Genomic DNA, 22,088 nt, shown 5'->3' on the forward strand with positions numbered 1-22,088 from the left:
ACTCTTCCATATTACCCTCTATGCCACTCCACACCACTCCACTGTAGGCTATTCCACTCTACGCCTCTCCATTGTACTTTACTTCAGTCTATTCCAATCCACTCCACAGCCCACTATTCCACTATATGCAGCTACACTCTATATCACTCCATTGCACCCCACTCCACGCCACTCTAGTCTACACCACTGCATTGTACCCTACTCCACGCCTGTCCACTATAGACTATTCCTCTTGTCACAACTACACTCTAGGCCACTACACTGTACTGTATTCCACTCTGTCACTCCACTCTGCAGCACTACAATGTATGCCACACTACTGTACACTACTACACTGTATGCCATTCCACTCTACGCTATTTCACTGTTTGGCACTCCGCTGTACACTACTACATTCTACTCCAGCTTATGCCACTCCACTCTGTGCCACTACGTTATGCGATATTTCACTGTACGCTACTACACTGTATGCCAGTCAGGTTTACAACACTCTACCCCACGGTATTGTATTAGACACCACTCCACTCTGTGCTACTAGAGTCTATGCTATTCTACTGTATGCCCCCCCCCCCACTATACACTATTCCAGTGTATGCCACTACACTCTCTGGCACTCCACTCTACGCCACTCCACTATGCCCTATGCCACTGTACGCCACTTAACTCTACCCTATTCTACTGTGTGCCACTCCACTGTACACTACTATAATAAATGCTATTCTACTCTATACCATTGCACTCTATGCTACTTCACTGCATGCCACGCCACTCTGCAATTTTACTTTAGACGTTTATTCTGTATGCCACTCCACTCTACCCAACTACATTCTATCACACCCCACTCCACTCTATGCTATTCCACTCTACGCTACTGCACTCTACCCCACTCCACTCTTGGCCACTCCAGTCTGCACCACTCCACTGTGCGGCACTTTACTCTATGTTACTCCACTGTACGCTAGTCAACCTCACTCTACTTCACTCCACTTTACTCTATTTCACAGTATGCCAGTCCATTCTGCTCTTTTCCACTACACTGAGCACGATTCCACTCTGCACCACTCCAGTCTTTTCTACTCCACTGTATGCCGCTCCATTCTATGCCACTCCACGCCACTCCACTCTATGCCACTAAACTCTACGCTATTTCACTCTGGACCACTCCAATGTACGCCACTCCACTCTGCACTATTAGACGGTATGCAACTGTGCTCTACCCTACTCCACTCTGCAACACCATTCCATGCCAATGCACTCTACGCCACTCCAGTCTGAGCTACTCCTCTGTGCAACACTCCACTGTATGCCACTCCACTATATGTCTCTCTACTGTACAACTCATCATCATCATCATCAAACCACTTTATTTGGTTTCCAAAAACCATAAAAGTACCAAGCTTAAACCACATTACAATACATAAAATACATGCAGTACACAGTAAAATATCATTACCGAATCATCATTAATAGAGCGTTATGAAAACGTAGGGTGCCGAATTTTCCTAAGTCTTATCGCTGCAACAAAAAAGCTTGCGATGTTAAAAATCTCCCATGGGTCATTAAGCAGTTGTAGGTACACTAAAGCAGGTTTAACCTGTTTAAAACCTTTCCCTTTTAAAATTGGGACTAAGAACCTCCTGCAGATAGCGCTGTAATGGTCACAGAACATAGTAAAATGCATTGTATCCTGGATCGAAAAGTTATCACAGGTACAAGGGCCCATATCACACATCCTACTACAGCCTTGCAAATTACCCAGAAAAAAATGGATTTGGTTAAAACGAAATCTGGTTAAAAGCAGGCGGTGGAACGGCTTCGTGACAATCCTCAGGTAAGGTTCCATCTCAGGGGAGGTTTTTAACAAAAAGTGGACTTTGACTGTTGGTTTTATTAATTCGGTCTCCTCCCGCTCTACCTTCTTCTGGTCCGAAAAATGTATTTTTACCCACACCAAATCATCTGTACTTATTTTATCAGGGAAATCAAATAAGTCTAAACATCCAAGCCTCCTAGTTAAAGTGTGCTTAACATAGTTTAGCCATGGAATATTGTTAGCTCGGTCCATGGTGGCACAATCCCTAATAATATTATGGTTCAGAGTTAATTGGGGGTTAAGCCAGGTTTTAAGCCAGCAAAACACCTGGGTTAGCCTCAACCTGTCTGCCACTTAACCAACACCTAATTCCTGGTGAATAGGAAAAGTGGGGGTGGATTGGGGGACAGTAAGGAGGGTACGTAGGAATTAATTTTATTTACTGTACAACTCTATACGGTTGCACTTTACGCTATAGCGCTCTACACCACAACAGTCTACGCCACTCAACTGTATGCCACTACAATCTACGCTACTCCACTGTAGGCTATACCACTGTACGCCACTTCACTCAAAGCTAATACACCAGACGCCACTCCACTCCATCCATCCATCCATCTGGTGGTCGCCAGTAGGTACTTATAGTTAGGTTATATATATTTAATTCTTGATTATGTTCCCTGTTTCTTCCCAATCCAAAATGCCCGAATCTTTCAGGAATTAAGTCACATCCTGTTTCCCACTATAAAGGGCTCTACAGTGAAGTTCAGTTGTGTTACAGTTGTTCTTATTCATTGCTCGCTTCTTAGAATCCGTGGTTCCTCTGCCATCTCCAGTTATTTAATCTTGTCCATTCCTTGCTGCCTGTTCTGACCATCCTGAAGGTTTATCTGGATTCCAGTTTTTCTCCTTCTTACTGAGTATTTCCTAAAGCAGTCAGGGATTTTTATTCAGTCTGATGTCGAGCACTGCCTCTGGAGGTAAACAGCCTTTTCTTTGCTCGAAGTAGCTTCTGCAAGCGTTGCCCAGAAGATCAGCTCTTGACATATATTGCCCAAAATACTTCTGAGAGTTACCCTTTCAGTGTTTTGCCCCTTCTACCTTTTCAATGCTGTTGCTTGCCCCGTCCCATTGCTTGCCCCTGCCGTCCCTCCCTGTCACGTTGTTGCTTGCTCCCTCCATCCCCATCTGTGTTGTTCCTTGCCTCTTATGACCTTCCCGTCCCATGTTATTGCTTGCCTCCTGACATGCTCCTGCTACATGTTGTTATTTCTTGCCCCCTCCCACTCTGTCCTGTTTTCCTGCTGGCCTACTCCTGTCCTATCCCACATTGTTGCTTTCCTCCGCCCACCCTGGCCCACATTGTTGCTTGCCCCCTCCTTCCCCATTCCTTTTGTTGCTTACCACTTGCACCCTCCCACCAGCCCTGCATTGTTGCTTGCCTCCTCCCAAACTCCTGCATGTTTGCTTACCCCCTCCCTCCCTGGCAGCAAAAAAAGCATTGGCTAAGCAAATTAGTCTCACCTGTGTCAATATTTTTAGCCTAGTTGCATAGCAGAACGGCTACAGAGCTATGATGGGGCTAGGGCTGGCCGAGTCATAGCTCTTTCTTATAGCTGTCGTGAGGGTGGGTCAGGAGGCATCTGCATCCACCATGTTGCAAGCCCTCCATTCCTCCGTGATGCCTCCCGGCAGCAATAAAAAAAAGTGCTATAGCAATAAAAGAAATTGCTACGATGCATCCACACACAGTAGCTGTGTCGCTGTTTAACATGGCTAAAAACATTGACAGTCTCAATAACTTACATAGGCGATACCTGTTGGCCTTGGGGTGTTTTTATTTCTAGCTCTTCCCCTCATGTGCTTTTCAGCTGTAACAACCAAGCTTGTCACTTTTTTGTTTTTTTTGTTTTTCCTCAACCCTCTCCATGGCTTTTCTTTTTTCTTTTTGTTGGCCTCCCCAGCGCCCAACTTATAAGAACTCAATTTGTTTCGGGTGCCCAAGAACTGAGGTACCTTACGGGGTCCCCCCCGTTCTTTGTCTCAAGAAACGCTGCAAGAAGCCCACAGCTTGGGACTGAGTTACACTCAACTGGCGCTGCCTTTTCTCATGCTCCTAGGCTCTCAGCTGCTTCTCCTTGCTCCTCCAAGCTCTTAACGGCGATCATCTGCCTGAATATTTGCTGCTGCCTTTTAAAGCAGCTCCACTGGTTGTTCGCTTCCAATTTTCATTCCTATTTCTTTCCCTGTTCCATCATGGTTCCTTCTTTATTGATTCCTTTTTGCTTTTCCCAGTCCTTTGTGTTTGCTCTCATGTGATGTCTGATTTAATCAGGAAAGGACTCAAGGCTGTTGAATCGAACATTCCCCCCTACCCACCCCCCGCTGCAGGATTCATAGCGCTTGGATACCCTCACCGGTGATTAGCAACGCTTTCCAAGTCCTGTTTGATCAATTGAATGATGTAATTTCCTTTTTCTGTTCTTTTACTATATGAAGTCATCGATCTGGTTGAAGGGTGTGTCGCAGGAAAGCCCTCTACTTGCTGATCCTGACACTTCGCTGCAGAAGAATTCCACTGTTTGATTCCCGATTCCTGGTTTTCTTTTATTTGAAGTCTTCATTCGGCAAGGAGATTTTTATGGCCTTGACTTTTTCCTCCTGAGTAGGTGGCATCTTCTCGAGGGCACTTGTCTGCTATTTATTCTAGTGTGTGGTGAGATGGTGCCTTCTGGAAACAGTGACCCTGACCATGGACAACAGAAGACTTGGACTCAGATAGCAGGAAAGCATCCAGCCCTCAACAGGTAGCGACCCATAAAATGTATGACTCTTTATGACATGGATCCTGGTGTAGTCCTGGATGCTGTCCTTCAGCAACAAACCTAGGATTAGGAACATGTGTAAATATGGATTTTTCTGGTCAGTTATGTCCCCTATCTTGGACCCCAACGGTTTCATGTATAAATCACAAGTACATGTATGTTCCCTCCAGTTCCAGTTATGAAGACGCAAACACATGTGTGTCCACCGCCAACATGTCCTCTTTTCCATTCGCCATGAATGGGCCGGATATTCCATTCCTAAGTATGAAAGGCCACCGCCTTTATATGGTTCACTTATGCCATTTTACAGTCCAGGCAAGTAGGCCCTGATTCTGCCATCAAGCTTTTCCTGCCTTCTGCCTCTGAAAGCTCCAGTTTGAGCTCGCATCTGTATCCATGAACTTTGTCCTCATTCTCTGCGCAGCTAACGGTGCCTGACATCAGCCTGTTGCCTGCCAAAAACTGTATTTCACCTTCGAGATTATCTGCTTCGCTCCCTACCCAATGCATTCCTGTCTAGTAGTTTAAGTAAACATTCTTCCAGCTACCGAGCAAAAGGCCCGGCTTCTCTGTCATTATGCCAGTAATTCATAGCCCTGTTACTATGGAAGATTCCTGCCCTCGCATCTAGTGTAGACACTTAGACGCTTGTACACGCACTAACAGTCAGTATAGTCAGTATAGAATAAGATTCTACTCCAAGAAGGCCTCTCTTTTGGATAACATAGTTCTTTAAACATAGGATGTTAGATATGATTTGGGATTAGGTTGACTTGACCCTCCAGACTTCTGTCGCCACATGTAGAGCTAAATGTCAAGTCCCCTTCACCCCCTAGTTGCACGTCAATCACACGTCATGCTGCTGCGCGCGCATTTCTGCCAAGTATTTCTGCTGACATTGCGAAATTCTTTCATGGAACCACCCTATTATGACATCATACTTGATGACGTTCTTTAGTTACGCCCAGTTACACCCACTTTTGCTACGCATGTATGTTTTATCTTTACTATCAATTGTTACGCCTCCTCCATTTGTTTCACTGTAATGCCTATTGTATAAAAATGATTACCTATCAATAAAGTACGGTCTTCACTTCCTGAACCTTCGTGGTGATGGAATCTGGAGCTCATCAATTTAAATTGATTATGGAATAAAGCCCGTTCCGAACCTCTAATACCACGGATTCTGCCTCTTATTTTACTGAGCTATTGTTATAGATTTTCCGCATCAAATTAAGTCCCGGTAATTAAATTATTTACCACAAACAGTTAAGGACCAAGAATTCTGCCATTCACCAAGCAGTCCATTCCAGGTTTTGGGACCTTCCTGCCATCATTCCTTCAATTTCTAAATAATATGGATATCCTTCAAGATTACAGGAGTTTTTGGATGGCCTGATGGTTCATTTTGCCTTTTGACCTGAGCAGTTTTCCTCTGAAATACCTAAAGTGGGGTATCCAATTGGTTTTTTGGTCAGTGTGGCTTGGGCAACTCCTTGTGTTGTCAACGAAGACCCTTGTCTAAACAATGATGCCAGTTTCTTGGCAAATTTCAAGAAGATGTTTGAGAGACCATACCATGAAGCTTCTTCGAGGGACCCATTGTGTGGGATATCCCAGGGAAATTTGGATGTACTCTCCTGTTGTAGACACATTCAATCTTGCTACTGAAACCACTTGGGTAGAATGCACTTGGATTTTCTTATTCCAAAGTGGGTTAAAAAAAAGGAGTTAAAGGATGAGTTAAAGTAGGAGCTATTAAAATTCCCAGATATTCATCATTTGTCGATCTCCTTGATCAATTTATCCTGATTGAAAATAGACTTATAAAAAGGATAATGGAGAAATGGAGACACTGGAGGTTCACTTATACTCTTCTTTCCTGTATTTTTGGGCAGACTGAGCCAACTAAGCTTACTAATCCCTTGCCTGATGTTCCTGACAAATCATTGCAGGTTGGGTCTGCTGGAGGCCTATTGTCTAACGCAAGAAGGGATCAAAGGCGTAAGGGAGGCATGTGACTTTATTGTGCAAGCCCAAATCACCAGTTGCGACACTGTACTATTCAACCTTTCAGGTCGCAGAGAGAAGATTCTGTCCTTTGTAAAGAAGAGGGGGGGTGGAGGTTTCTACTCTCATTAAAGTTTTCATCTCCTATGGTGGATCTGGTCCATGCTTGCATATATTGGATTTAATTCTTCAAGTCCACCCTGGTCAGTCCATCTCTGTTCCAGCCTTGTTAGATTCCAGTAACTCCAAAATGTGTATGAAGTTGAGTTGTACCCAGAGACACCAAATTCCTGTCAGGAACAAGTCTTCTCCAAATCCTGTACAAACTATTGATGGGTCTCCATTGACGTCTAGTATATTGACCTCTACCATGGTTACTGTCTTTAGGCATTCATAAAGAGTTGGTTTCCTCATGACTCCGAACTATACTATAGTACTAGGGAAACTCTGGTTGGAATGACACAATTGCTTCGTCAATTGGGAGACCAGTCGTCTCTCTTTCCTTCCAGTACACTGTCACTTCCTCCTCAGGGATTTGGATTATGCTATCCTGACCGTGCCCAGAGCTCCTGTGGAGTATATTCTCTTTCCCAGCACAAGAAGCAGGTTCTGGGGAAATATTAGGATCAAAATCTGCAGAATGGTCTAATGGTCCAGTCAAGATCGCCCACTGCAGCACTTCTTTTTCTCAAAGACGTTCAAAGAGCTTACACCTTTTATCTGTTATCTTGCATTGAATAAAGTCACAATTAAGGACCATTACCCACTTCCTCTCATCAAGGTCAACCTTGGGTCTGTTCAGGGTTCTAAATATTTCAAGAAGTTCGACCTCTGTGGAGCATAACATCTGTTCTGGAAAAAAGCAGAGTTATGAGTGGAAGACTGCCTTTCAGACACCGTTTGGGCACTATGAATATCAGGTAAAACACTTTGGTGTTAGCAAAGCTTCAGCAGTTTTCCAGAGAATGATTAAGAGTATATTCTCTGACATCTGAACCATTTTCTTGTGGTGTACCCGGAAGAATTCCTGATCTTTTTTGCTTCCCTTCCTGAACATAAAGTCCATTTTCGTTTCATCCTTCTACGTCTCAGGGAAAACTATCCGTCCTTTAAATCGGAGAAGGGCAAGTTTGAAAGTATATTAGTGGAATATTTGGTGTATCGCCTATCTGAGAGTCGATTATCTCTTGACCTCTGCCATCTTGGACTGACCAACTCTTAAGTCCATCAAGGAGACCCAGGGTTTTTTAGGACTGGATAACTTTTATAGACAGTTCATGAAGAACTTAGGTGACATGAGTAGACCTTCCTTTAGCCTTGGTAAATCAGAAAGTCTATTCCCAGGAACGTTAAAAACGTCTCAGAACAAACGGATCTGAAGGGGAAAGGTAAAGTAAGGATCCAAGGGTACGCATCATAGAAATACTAATACTAAAACGCCGGAAAAATAATATACTGGTCTCATTTTAAAGGTAGATTACTTTAATATATATTTACTGCCCTTCTCCCCGTCCTAGCAGTGTAAGGTATTCAGAACAGTGATGGGACCGGGAATACAAAACCTCCTGCCAAAGACTTCTGTAAGTGTTGTGCATTGAAAGATATTGGACCAGAAAGACTTGAAGGCTACACTCCATGGTCACCTTGGTTGTGTGGAAGGACACTGTGGGATCCAAGTTTTTGCTGTACCCACAGTCTGAATAGACAACATATGGACATTATGGGATCAGTGGTACCAGCCCAAGACTCCTCTTCACCATGCCACTACACACTAACCAATGTGTGTCACTACACCTCTCCTGCACCCCAAGGCAGTATGCAGTTCTTCAGTTCATGATCCCATGGAACTGAGTGCTCAGATGAATGTGTGGGTACAATGAGTAACCCTGTTGAATTGAAAGAGTGACTTCCTTTCCCTTATCAAAGCCCTTCACTCCTTGTGCTTCAAAGCAGACGGTTTGCACATTTTCAGCCCTTCTGTTAGTTTGAAAAGCGCAGTGCTCAACAGTACCATAGCTGCCAAGTTTACAGATTGCTTATGTGTGACATTTCTATGGTTTCAGTGTACTGTGCTAGTGAGTGACATTCAACTGCCAAATGTGTGACACTAACAGTGACACTTTCTCACAAATAAAACAGGGGAAAGAGGTAAATATGAGAAATTGCGCTTTTTAAGCAATAAGACGCTTTAAATAGATCTTGAAACTTCTGCAAAACCCTAAAATGGAAGGTCACTAACCTACTGGCCATTTCTAAGATGATCATCGGGTAAAGCCAGTATTATATCTTTATAAACTTAACTTTTTTTCCCTTTCTTTGTCTATGATGCTAGGAGTCAACTTCAAGCGTATCTACTGAATATATATTTTTCTCAGAAAATGAATAGTGTTTCCCTTTGACAGTCACATTAGCATGTCTGCCTGTACTCGCACTTGGATTTCTTGGTGTACACTGCTAGGTATAATGACTGTAATGCATGTGCTGCAACTTTAGTGCACTGCATCCAAGGAGGGACCATATTATATTTCATGGGATTTCATGGTATGCTAACAGCTAGCTTTTTCAGCTGCACGGAGCTGGAGGTTGCCGAATATCATTCACCCTAATGAGACATACCATTTACAGTCCTTAATGATGAACTGTAAAGTCCAACTGAGATGCTTCCTTTACTTCCATGGGAGGAAGTGGTCTCTCTATTTTCTTTTGCACTTTTTTCTTAAAAGGTTTTTATTTTTAACATTATGAAACTAGACACTTTCTATTTTAGCAAAAACAGACAGCTGAGTTATATTAGGTTGATACCTGATCAGGAGATGTACATTATCTACACGACCTCTCATGAGGAAGTGTGCGGGGGACTGAGGCATATCCATAGCCTGACAAGACATTTCACTTGGATTTTGCATCTGAAAATAACAAAAAATATCATGCCTCTGGTTGTCAGGACAGTATCTTATACTGGAAGCCTAGTGGGTTAATGCACATGCTGCAGACATGAATGTGTAACCCGCTCCCACAGATCAAGACATCCAACCACCACACAGTCCACAGAAGAGTTCCATGCCACTTTTCTGGCTGGCGGGCACGACAGAGTCAGTTAGGAAAAACATGCCCTTAACTACTGCGGCACACACCACAACCTTAAAACAGCAGCTCCCCGCTTGCTTTTTATTTGGAATAAACTCTTTTACTTCTATAACAGGCTGTGCATAGCGCCATCCCCAGATCTACATCATAAAGATGCATGGCCTGACCACAGCAGTTTTTATTTTCACTGTGCTGCAGAAATACAATGTATCAGTGACACGCCGGTCGTCATAGCAACGAGCCCAGGCTGGCAGCAGTGAAGTGAATTTGCCTGCGAAAGCATTCTCTGCTAACTGAAGCGTGTCTGGAATTTTCTTAATTATTATTTCAGTGCTTCATGATGCTTTAAGTCAGATGAACAGTAAAGCGTGACTCATGCATTTTAGTGCAATGATGTGGACACCAGCACTGAAATGTGTTAGTCTAACCCCTGATGCGTGGAACTTGGCAGGGCTGCAGTATCATGTTCCATAGGCCTCCTGTCACCTACTGACCGTGTTTTGTATAACTGTAACACAGACAGTTGTAAGCCCTGTATGTACACAGTGCACAATGCTATTAGTCTCTTCTGCTTTCCAGGACACCTGAGCATAATGTGTCTTAGGCTTTGTAGAAAATGCTTCACTCAAAGTTGGACTTCCCCAGTGGAATGCACGTAATTAGGAGATACGTTTCTCTACCAAAGGTATACATGTCAATCAACTGTATTAGATGATTTCATAATGGTGGTTATAGCAAGCACTGATATCCAAATATAGATGACAATGGTCATGCACACACTATCATTGATAGGAATGAAAGTTGTCCTATGTGTGACTTCTATGTAGTATGTAATTTAGAATATTAGCTTATTTTGTATTTTCATATACGAGCAGACTAGTATTTAAGCTGTTAAACTTCCATGACCTATAACACGGCACACCACATACCGTACCAAATGTATTACCAATTTATTAGTGTTATGTTGAGTTTAAACCGGGAAGAGAAATGTATCCTGTGTGTAGTAAATACGTGCTTACCCTATTCATCATGTGTATCTGAATGTCACGGAAGTATCCTCACTCACAGATTTTCTCTACTAGTTGGAGAATACGTCTTTAATGTAAAGAAAACTCATAGAATTTCGAATATTAGTCAATCATATCACTGAGAAAAATGGTCAGAAAAATATCCATGTTCCAGTTTTATTACAAAGTCTTTAATAAAAAATATTTAAGTTCATGTTACATTTTTTTTAAAACTTATTTCATGACCTTATCTTTGTGTTTATTTGTTGCAGAGTTTGACAAACCTGATTTTAAAACAAACATAGTCTGCCTTGAGGATTTGAAAATCGGAACAGTTCTAACTGGAAAAGTAGAAAATGCCACTCTGTTCGGAGTTTTTGTTGACGTTGGAGTGGGCCGCCCTGGATTGATTCCCATGCGCTACATAACAGAAGCAAAACTGTCCAAAGATCGAAGACGGCGGAGCCTTGGGCTGGGTCCTGGCGAAAGAGTAGAAGTCAAAGTGATTAACATTGATATACGGCAATCTAGGATCACATTGGAACTTATTCGTGTTTTATGATTTATTTTTTATTTTTTAATTTGTGTTTTGTTTTCATGTTGCCAAGATAATGAGTATAAAACATGACCACGTTTTTATACACGAAGGATCAACCATTTTATTGGCGTCTGTAGCTAGCAATCCTAACTAATGACTCTGAGGACCACATGGATTTGTTCTGTTATTGCTGCACAATACATCAATTTATGAAGAATTTGTTTCTGTGCATTCTTTAGACCGAACTCAATGTGCCATTTTATTCAGGGAAACAGTTAGCAATGCCTTTAAGTGAAAAAGGAAGTAAAGATGTTTACATTGACATTTAGATATTGACTGTTTCACTGCCTGCTTTTGTACCATAGACCCTGCTTTCCATCTTTGACTTCGCTCTGACGTTTTATTTTCCTTTTTCTTTTCTCTGCCATTTTCAGGTTGGTTAATGATTCTGTTGCTTGCTTTGGCTCGAAGTTAATCCCAAGCATTTGCCATCATTTGTGTGAGCATCCCCTCCTCTGTCTTTGAATCGTCTCTGATCTATCCATGTTCTCACTAGCTTGTCACTACTGGAAATAATACATGAGGATGTCTCTTCTGATGTGATGTTTTCTAATTTTCTCTTTTTGTTCTACTGTGCGGGATTTTCACTCTCTAAATATAAATAGTTTCACTCAGCTTTAGTTATCACATTATTGGTCACTCTTCAACTGTTCATAATTTACTCCTTATTTTCCCACTCATCCCATGGCACTGAATGTGCCGCTCACTGGCATTTTTCTTTCCTCTTGTTCTCCTGCACCGTTTACTGTCCTGATCCCCTCGATGTGCTCTCCCTTTTCTTGGTTTACCACACTCCTGTGTTGAATCTTTAGTGCTCCTTGTGCTATACTCTGTTTTCCCACTCCCTCCCACTGTGCTCACTCCCTTCCCCACCTCCTTTGTACTGTACCTCAGTTTTGCTCCTTTTGTGTCATATGTGCTCTTTTCCATCCTCCTCAGTTTTCCTCCCGTACCCCTATTTTGCTTCTGTGGCATTTCATCTGGTTGGTTCCACATCTGCCCCCCTCCTCCCACTGTGCGTGCCCACCATGCACGTTTCTTCTTGTATGTCGCTGTACATTCCTTCCATTTTTTCCCAACCCTCTCTTGTTCCTGTTGCTCTCTCTCTCCCCAGTATACCATACTTTTAATTTTCTTATCTAGTGTCCCTTGTGCTGCTACTTCCTTCTATGCCAATACCCTTACTGTATTCAGTATTTTACTGTTGTACACAGCCCTCTGTGCTCATTCCTATCATCATGACTCTTTCAGCTGTGCTGTCCTTCCCTATTGTCCACACTGCTGTTTCTCTCCTCCGATATTTCCCTATGCTGCTTCCATTGTCTCTGCTTCTCCAACTGCACTTTCCCTTTTCCCCAATGTACAGTACGGTGATTTATCGCAGCTGGGATTCTCTGTGCTAGTTTTTCATCCTATCCACGCCTGCTGCCGTGAACTCCCTCCTCTGCTTTACACCACCCCTGTTTTGCACCCTGGGGACTTCAAGCAAAAAGCAATTTTTTGAACTCCGAGTTCAAATCCGAGCCTTTGAAACCTTACAATTTCATTGTGAAATGTACAAAACCCAAATCAGCCGCACTTAGGCCCTGGATACGATGTAGGGACGGACCGGTGTGCGGAACAAACCACTGGACCACAGTTCGGCAGTTCCGACACCCTAATTTTGATGCGACCGCAAATGGTGCGGTCACAAGCTTCCCATTTTCAATGGGAGCTTGTGCCGCGGGCCGATACCGCCCGCTCCACAAGCTCCCATTGAAAAAGGAAAGTTTGCAAACATCCCTGCACCGTGTGGCAGGCACCCAACGGTGCCTACCACACGGTGCAGGGATGTTGAGTAGGGCACCATAGTTGGCCCCCAGGCCCATATGAGTAGGACCAGGGAGGAAGGGAGCCCTGCTAGGGGCCCCATAACTCGCTTTCTGACAGCCAATCCATGTTGGAAAGGCCGACATGGACTGGCTGTCGGAATCCGACATCGCAATCCCAACGGCGGAGCCAAGGCTGACTCCCCTGCCATTGAAGGGATTACTATTCCGCTCCTCTTTCTACAGGCTCACAGAGCCCAATGGAAGAGGAGCAGAATCCCCTTGTGGCTTTCCCTCCGACCTCCGTAATCAAAATACGGTGGTCAGAGGGAAAAATCAGGATGTCGGGCAGAGAGCATCTGGCTGCTGGTCGGAGGCTCTCCGCCCGACATCCAAAACGGGCCTTGTGTGTTTCTGATAAAATACCAAAACTGTATTTAGAAGGTACATCTAAAGGACGTCACTTCCATTTACCGATTCCTTAAATTATGTATTAATGTTTTGTTACTGAGAACCGGTCGCAAAACATTAATATTTTACCAACAATTGAAAGGAGGTAGTAACATTTGCAAACAGGAATGGTCCCCAAGGGAACATTTCGTCTTTGTGAATGCGGCTAAAAACCTGTTTAAGAGAGGATTTCTGCCTACTCCTAAAAAATTGGTTGTCAAATGTTTCATTTTGTTTTTTTAATTACAACCTGATTTCCTTTTTCTGAAAATGGGCTGCATTTAAAAAAAAATGAAAAAGATTGCTTTATTTAAAAGCAATCACAGATATGGTGGTTGTGACCCCAACAAGGCCATCATGTCTCTGACTTTAGCCAATTGTAGTGGGTCACAAATTTGCAATTTACCTCATGCGTATTAATGAGATAGGTCAAATTGTGGCCCAATACAATTTCATGTTTTGTGAACTAACATTTTAATACGTTGGTTGGTTTCCAAAATACCAATGTATTCAATAGCAGTCAGTGCACAAATTGTGACCATTTCTACCTAATAAATTTTAGTACATTCCAAATAAGTAACTGCAAATTGCAAATCATTATTATTTACAATTTCCTTTTTGTAATGCCAGTACATGAGGCCCTTGGTGTTTACTGTCATGATGACCATCATCCCAGCTCCACCCCATTGATATTACCACACACTGTGTTACTCTGGCATTTCCTTGAAGACATTATCGAACTCCTACTTTTCTTCTCTGGTGTCCCTTGTGCTATTTATTGGCAGCACAGTCATCAGTGTATGCTCAGTCAGCAGTGTTTTCCTTGCTCACTGTACTACAATCTCTTGTTTGTTTGGTTACTCCTGTGCTGTTTCCAGTCTTTCATATTCTTGATGCTGTTCTTTCTGTCTTCCATATTGCACGTTACCCATGTTTTGCTCTGCTAGAATTTCCTGTATGCTGTTTCCAGTTTTCCCTGTCTCTCCCGTTTCATTACATCTATTTTGCTCTTCAAAGGTACCCTGTTCTGCTTCTCACCTTCCTCATTTCTTGGCTGGCCTGTCCCTCCATTGTACTGCACACCTTTTTCACCCATTCCTGTTTTCTGTCCTGCCTTATTTATTTATATATTTATTTATATATTCATTTATGTGAGGATTTCTATGTAGTGAAGACAACTACACTGGAGGGGTGTCAGAGCACTTTACTGATAAAATAGAGATTTTCCAACATTTATTTTATCTATATATAGTCATATGTAGCACTACAGTATCAACTATACATTGGTGTGCCATTAGTGCTAAGTAAAAGTTTATTTTATTCTAGGAGGTCCATAAGCAACCCAAGTAGTGGGGATAAAGAAGATCTATAATTTTAGTGCAGATTGGCAGGATTGTTTGAAGTATAGTCTTTCCCATATACAGCTGTGTGGTTTTGGTTGTGATTTATTCCAGGCTATTCTTTTGGGGCCCTGAGGTTAATGAGACTCACTATGTGTGTGCCTCTTTAGTGGTAGGAACATCAGAAGCACAGTGATCCCTATGGTACCAATAGTATGTGGACCAATATCATCACAGTATATGTAACTAAGCAATGTTTAATATAACATAATATGTAAAAAAAAACAATATATGTACAAAACTGACTTTGGGGTGAAGAAAAACATTCTCTCCACAGACAATTATGTAGATATATATTGCCTTTACATATTGTGTTCTATTTAACAGTTTTGTTATATATACTTCTCATTTGATACTGTTCTAAATAATATTGCTTTCATATGGACCATTGTTCTTCTGAAATAACATATTACCTCAGGTCCCAATGAATCTCAGAGTTTTTCTTGTACTTTGAAATATAGTTTTAGTATTAGAGGTCATCACTTGTTTTGGTGGGGCCCTGGGGTTAGAGTTTTATGTTTGTGTTTGTGCCGTGTTAGTGTGAGTAGTCATCAGATCAGTGCTGTTTTTCTCTCATGCATTAGGGGTCTAGAATAGGAGATGTAAATGTATCTATATCTGTTCAATTTCTAGGCTATTCTTCATATGATGGGTAGTCTCTCTTCTTTTTAGCCTGGATAAATCTGGAAATTTGACTTCTAAGAGAAGGTAGCTGGCCATTGAGGAGAAATTGTGGTAAGAGTAGCTTTTTCATCACAGTTTTGAAAACTTTGATGGAGGAGTTAGTTCTATGGGGGGGTTGGGGGGGAGGGGATTGTTCCAGAGCCTGAGGGCGCATCCAGAGAAGGCTTGTCAGAGGGTTCTTCTCCTAGGATATCATGGCAAGAAAGTCAAGAATAAATGTAAGTTTTGGTCAGCAATTATTTTAACTCTTCTGTTGTCCTCTGTTTCACAATTTTGCTCATCAGCATCAGAGTGTGACTCCCTACTGGCCTCCTATAACTGATTGGTGGTGCCTTAAACAGGATGATCAGGAGACCGAATCCTCCTGCTTGAGGTGACCCCTATGCCTGGGCATCCTCCAGGTGAAGAGCTTCTGAAGTAAACAATATCTCCCTTTGGCAACTTAACATTAGGGTCTGGAAGGGCCTTGGGCTAGAACCCCATTTCCTTCAGTGATCCACCAATTTTCTCCCAGCAACAATGTCAAAAGAACAATATGCTTCATTGACCATCTCGTGTGCATGGCCTGGTAATTCGTTTAGTCTTAACATAATTACAGTAATGGAGTCATCTCATGCATAATACACCCAATAAATGGGTGGACCACAGACATCACACAATTTTTATATATTTATTTTCATTGGAGGGAATTAATCATTATAGCTCCCTGCAAATGCGTTCTAGTCCAATGTTTCAAGCATTCTGAGAACCCTCGGCTTTCATTAGCAGAATACCTCTGGAGGACCTAGATTAGCAAGTGGCAATGTACATTCCCATCAAACAAAGTCTAGTTGGACCCTCCAGCTACCGCCTTAAGAATTTGTTGATTACTACTTCCTTTTAAGTCAGTTTGGCAAGAATGCAACAGATACTGTAACAGAGAGCTGAGTAACACCCAGTAGCATCTCAGCGGACCTCCAAAGTGTTTCCCTGGAGTCCCAAATAATTATTTGTCTATCTAACTGATTAATGCTCATATTCCTGTAGTACCCAGAGGGATCAACTCTCTAATAACACAGTGCTGTAACCGGAACGCACTTGTTAACTACCATGCACTTTTCATACTCTTTACCTATGCCAACCCTAAAAAGATATAGAACAGGTCCACACACCTACCCCAACATGTTGAGATGGCTGCTACATCTCTTCTGACTAAGATGGATGACACATTTCTGACCTTCCAAAGACCAACTCTTGCTCCCCCATTTTCACCTTTATCTTTCTTAAATCCTCCTCAACATTCATTCACCCGTACACTCCATATAAACCCCTCTTGGCAATGGCAAATATTTCTATACATCATTGATCTGGGGTCTTCAAACTGTGGGGCATGGCCCTGGTAGGGCATGAAATGATGTAGGACAGGTTGGCCAAGAGCAGCATTTACTATGCCCCTGATGAGCACAGTTAGTGTCGGAAACAGCATTGTGATTAGAGTGAAGGCAAACAGAGTGGCTCTGAGCCACTCTGTAACGGCCTATTAGTAGCTTATTTTCAGTTATATCCCAGTTGGGAGTACCTATGACCTTGGGTCCTCCAAATAAAAATCAAAAGCCCACCCACTATTTCGGATAAATGATCAGGTCATGGACACGTAATAATTTATCTGCCCAAAGTCTAAGCTCAACAATAAATTTGAATTGTTAAATAATGTTCAGAGTTGTCAAATGACCCTATTTCTTGTGAAACATCTTCAGCCAGTCTTGGTACTTTAGCCACCACCATTATAAAGTAGTTTGCAAAGTAGTTTTTAGATCTCGCACCTAGCGTTGCAGTGCATAGCACTGCTCGCGCAGCGCGAGACCTCTTGTATGGGCTTCAGAAAGCTAACCACACGCTTGTACGTGTGGTTTTGCTTTCGCAGGCTGGCATTGGCTGTAGCGTGCTTTTTAAAAAAAAATAAAAAATGGCACGCAATTGGGCAAAGGCGGGCGCTTGTCCCACCTTTGCTCCGCCCATTCCCACCCATGTCTAGGACACACATCAGCGCGCGGCACAGATGACAGGCTCCCTCGCCGCCACCCCTCCTTTGTGGTGTGCGCGCACCACTGCTTTCGATTCCCGCGTTTGGCTCCTCTGTGGTGCGAGCGCACCACTGTTTTTTTCTGGGACATTACTACTGCTAGTTTAAAAAGATTTTTCCTTTCTTAATGTATTGAGTTGATCTGTTTCTTCTGAACTTGCTTCCTGGAAATAAGATTGTGAACTAACTTGTCTACTTGAGCAGGGTACAACTGGACCTTCTTTTATAATTTCCTTAAGGAAAGAACAGTTTGTGCCTCGGGAAGTTAACTGGCAGTCCTGAACTCAATAATTATAAAACTGATGGTTGCATAGGCAAAGGGGTTGACGGTCGTGCAGGAAAGGATCGAGATATACACATGCTGAGAATTCTGTGTTCACATAACCAAGTGTTCCTTGTTTTTGCACGTTGAGTTATCCTAAGGCACGTTGGATTAATAATTCCAGCAGGGCTTGTGTTCATAAATGCTTCATGATGGTGCATTTTGGGAGCAGCTGCCTGACGCCTAGTGCAGACAGGTGGTTGAGCATTGCTAAATCCCCTCCCGCGTCAGGACTCCATCCTGCGGCCCCCTACCCCTCCGGCCTCCACCCGGACTCCTTCAGCCCCCCGTGCCCAGGAGCAGCGTGTGATTTATCTTCCTCTGTCACGGAGCAGGTGGCCGCCCTACTCAAGGCTGGGGCTGCAGCGTCTGTGATGAATGTGATGTTCATGGGACCTCCTGCTTAAGATACTGTGCACCTAAAGGCCACGCGAGCACAACTGGCGGCCCAGGCCTCCTTCTCTCCCGCCTCGATAACACGCACGCGCGGACTCTGCCATACGTGCGCACGCTGTCTCTGCTTCCCCCGCGCCGCTCTAACACCCACCTCCTCACCACAGAACAGGAAGGAGCACTGAATAAAGCTTGAGATTTCCAAACAGAAGCAGACTGAAATTAAATTCAGTGACTGGCCCCCGGTTTACAGCGCACGTTTATTATCTGAATAGCTTGCTTCCTCATCCTTCCGACCGGCTCCTTCCAACGAGCTCGGCAGCTTCCCGATAAGAATGCTGGGCCCCGGGGAAAGCAGAGTCGCAGACTAGTTTTCCCCCAGGGTCTTTCGCGCAGGGGAGGACCAGGCAGGGTCAAGGGGGTGGAGTTAGGGGGTGGGTATAAGAGCGCAGGGGAGGAAGGCGACTTCCTCTTCCTGTACTCGGCACCATTGGGAGGGTTTCAGTTCAAAGGCAGCGATAGTTAGGCGGTTAGGACGTTGAAGGGGATCATTTTACGGTGGTGGAGCAGTTTGCCGGTTTTCTGTGTGGGGAGCCACTGGCCGGTAGTTCTGGGCGAGTGGAGCTCCGTTGCGGCGGTGACGGCATGTTTGGCGTTTCGGCTGATGAGGTAAGGCAGGCCTTGATGGTGTTTGGGCGCGCGGGGCGGGAGGATCTCCTCTGGCCCGGTGTGCTTGGGGAGGCGTGGGTGGGGTTCGGCGGGTGTGGCAGCGGCAGTTTTAGGGTGCCAAGAGGAGCCGCTGCAATCTGGGTCGAGTGCACATAGAAGGGGGAGGGGCGCGTATCGAAAGGAGACTGCTCGCGGGGGCCGGTGGAAAAGCCTGCCTCCGTGCATAGGATTCCCGCTATTGCAGATCAAGGAGCAGGGGGCGGGGGGGGCGCGCAACTTCAGAGTCGACCACAGGGGAGCTGCTAATACTGCCCAGTGAGTGCATAAGAGTGGGGGGAGGGGGGCTGTCGGGTCCAGGCCAGAGTAGGAGTCAGTTGGGACATTGTTGGGAAGTGCAGGGGCGGAGGAGGGGGGGAATGGGGTGTGGGGGCCCCCATGCGGAAGTGTTGGTGTCTGGTGTGGGTTCAGGGCAGGCAGTAGGGGACTTGGGGCAGTGGGAGGACGCTCCCATTGACCTCTCCGTGGGGGTCCAGGGTGGCTACCCCGGTTGGGAGTGGGAGGGGGGTCCAAGGGGTTGCGGTCCCAGTGGGGGGCGGTAGTGTGGATCTTGGCCGAGAGACGGCCCCGCTGACTGGGAATTTGCAGCCTGAACGGGGTTTCAGGGCTACTGCCCCCCCTCCCCTCCCAAGCTGGGAGGCATTGGCGTGGGAGGATCGGATCAGGGAGCAGCGCCTTTTAGTGCAGCTGAATGGGGCGAGGCGGGCAGAACAGAGTGCGCACAGGGTGGGAGCGGTCTGGGAAGATGAGATTGAGGGTCCCCCTACTCCCACTTCGGAGGAGGAGAGATGGGCAGAGCAGGAGGAGCTAGTCAGGGCTGTGAAGGGCAGAAAGGGGGGCAGGAGAGTCGCAAGGTAGACGCAGGTAGGGACAGCCGGGATGGCTTTGAGGCCTGATGGTGCTGGGGCCCACTCAGGTTGGAGCGACCTGGGGGGTAGGGGGGATCCAAGCCGGCAGAGGTCGGCAGAGTGCGGGGTGGCCTGGCGGGGCACAAGACGGCCCCATGTCGCCCGGCAGGAAGCAGCCGGGCGGTCCGCGGCAGCCATTCCTCCGGCGCGGGAGCGGGCACCGGCATCGTGTGTGTCGGGGGGACGGGGGACGAGTGCGGTGAGAAGTAAAGGTGTGAAGAGAGCGGTGAGAGAGGTGTTGTGGGTGCCTGTGGAGGTGGAGCCTGAGGTCGAGTTGGATTATGATGATGAGAGTGAGGAACTTGAGGACGGGGAGGTGAGGGATGACGATGACGGACTGGGAAGGGGGAAGAGCAACAGTGGCCTTGGTGTCTTGCAGGTCTCGCGGCAACCATCAGGGAAGGAGAAGGCGGAGACACCCAAGGTTTCCACCACCAGAGGACGGCTCAGAGAGCGGCACTCATCGCTAGCAGGTGAGGGGTCTTGGTGGACAGCTTGGGATCATGGGCCAAAAGTGGGTAGGAAGAAGGCGTGTAGGTCGATAGGTGTGGGGGAGGGGTCAGTGAGGGAGGTGGGTGGGGTGCCGAAGGGCAGGCCCACGCTGGTGGACAAGCAGGTAGGAGGTAAGTCGGTGGCTACAGCAGGGGTTCAGATGGACAAGGTGGAGGGGAAGGACGACAAAGGGGACAAGTCAGAGGGCAAACATCAGAAAAAGTTGCCCTACATGGGTTTGGCCATGCCCCTGGGATCGCACCTGTCAGAAAAAATTAAGAGTAGAATTTGGAAACACAAATATGTGGATGTGTTTAAGTTGTTACACAGGGAGGTGCAGGTGAAGGAGAGTTCCAAGGAGGAGGAATGGGAGTTGACTAGGCGGCCCAGGGTCCCGGTGAACATGAAAAATTGGACTTCGGCATTTCTCATTTACGCTAGCATCTACTGTGAGAAACATCTGGATAGGGCCATAGCGTTGCTGAAGTACATGGACATTATCAGGAAGGCCCAAATGCAATTCGGGGGGTTCGCCTGGCTGAGTTACGACAAGGAGTTCATGGCTAGGGTTAGTGCGAATCCGGACAAACATTGGGGGAGGTGGATCAGGAACTGTGGATGCAGTGTATGGCGTCGACGCACTCCTCGGCGTCTACACTCACGGCTAGCGGTTTGCCGGTCACTTATCGGTCTTTTCAGCCGCGTCCCGCCCACAGCGGGGCTGGGGGGGAATATCGCCAGTACAGGTAGAACAGGTCAGGCCACCAAGCCAGGCAGTTACAATACCGGGGCCTGTTGGAGCTATAACAAGGGCTATTGTTCACGGTATCCGGGCAAGTTCAAGCAAGAATGCTCCAAGTGTGGGGGGAAGCACGCCCTTACCCAAAGCCTTACCCTGGTCACCCCTTCCGAGCAGTGACGAAACGCGAAAGGCAGGGGACAGGCTGGACAGAAGGGCGCCTACACCGGTTAGGGTGGAGGCAATGGCCCCGTGGCTCTCGTGTTACCTAGACAGGGAGGCAGCTTTGAAGATTCAGTGGGGTTTTACAGTGGGTTTTCGGGTAGGCTATCAGGGTCCCAGGGTGAGGAGGTGGGCAGACAATCTGAAATCAGCCAAGGAATTGCCGGGAGTGGTAACGGCCAAGCTGCAGAAGGAGGTGGATGAAGGGTGGATAGCGGGCCCATGTTACGACTGGCCAGCAGACGACTTGATCATCTCCCTGCTGGGGGTGGTGCCGAAGAAAGAGGAGGGCGAGTTTCGCATGACACATCACCTCTCTTGGCCGGAAGGACAGTCTGTGAACGACTTCATCGTGGAAGCCGACTCAAGGGTGCTTTACTCGTCGGTGGATGATGCGATCCGCCTTGTGCGGGTGTGTGGGCCGGGGGCGGAACTGGCAAAATGTCATGTGAAGTCGGCTTTCTGCCTGCTGCCTATACACCCCGCGGATTTCTCTCTACTGGGGATGCCGTTCGGAGGGGCCATCTACGTGGACAAAGTTT

At 45.6% G+C, this 22,088-nt stretch overlaps 1 protein-coding gene across 1 annotated transcript in view; it reads left to right on the plus strand.

The window, feature by feature from the left end:
• SRBD1 (S1 RNA binding domain 1) overlaps nt 1-11,497 on the plus strand; it is a 721,551-nt gene extending 710,054 nt beyond the window's left edge. The window contains exon 22 of the mRNA XM_085612769.1: nt 11,015-11,497. Coding sequence (XP_085468895.1) covers nt 11,015-11,304 — 290 coding nt within the window. The 3' untranslated portion in view covers nt 11,305-11,497. The remainder of the gene's footprint in view (nt 1-11,014) is intronic.
• Nucleotides 11,498-22,088: the final 10,591 nt, after the last annotated feature.

Source organism: Triturus cristatus, chromosome 6 (assembly GCF_964204655.1).
Source record: "Triturus cristatus chromosome 6, aTriCri1.1, whole genome shotgun sequence".
NCBI lineage: Eukaryota > Metazoa > Chordata > Amphibia > Caudata > Salamandridae > Triturus > Triturus cristatus.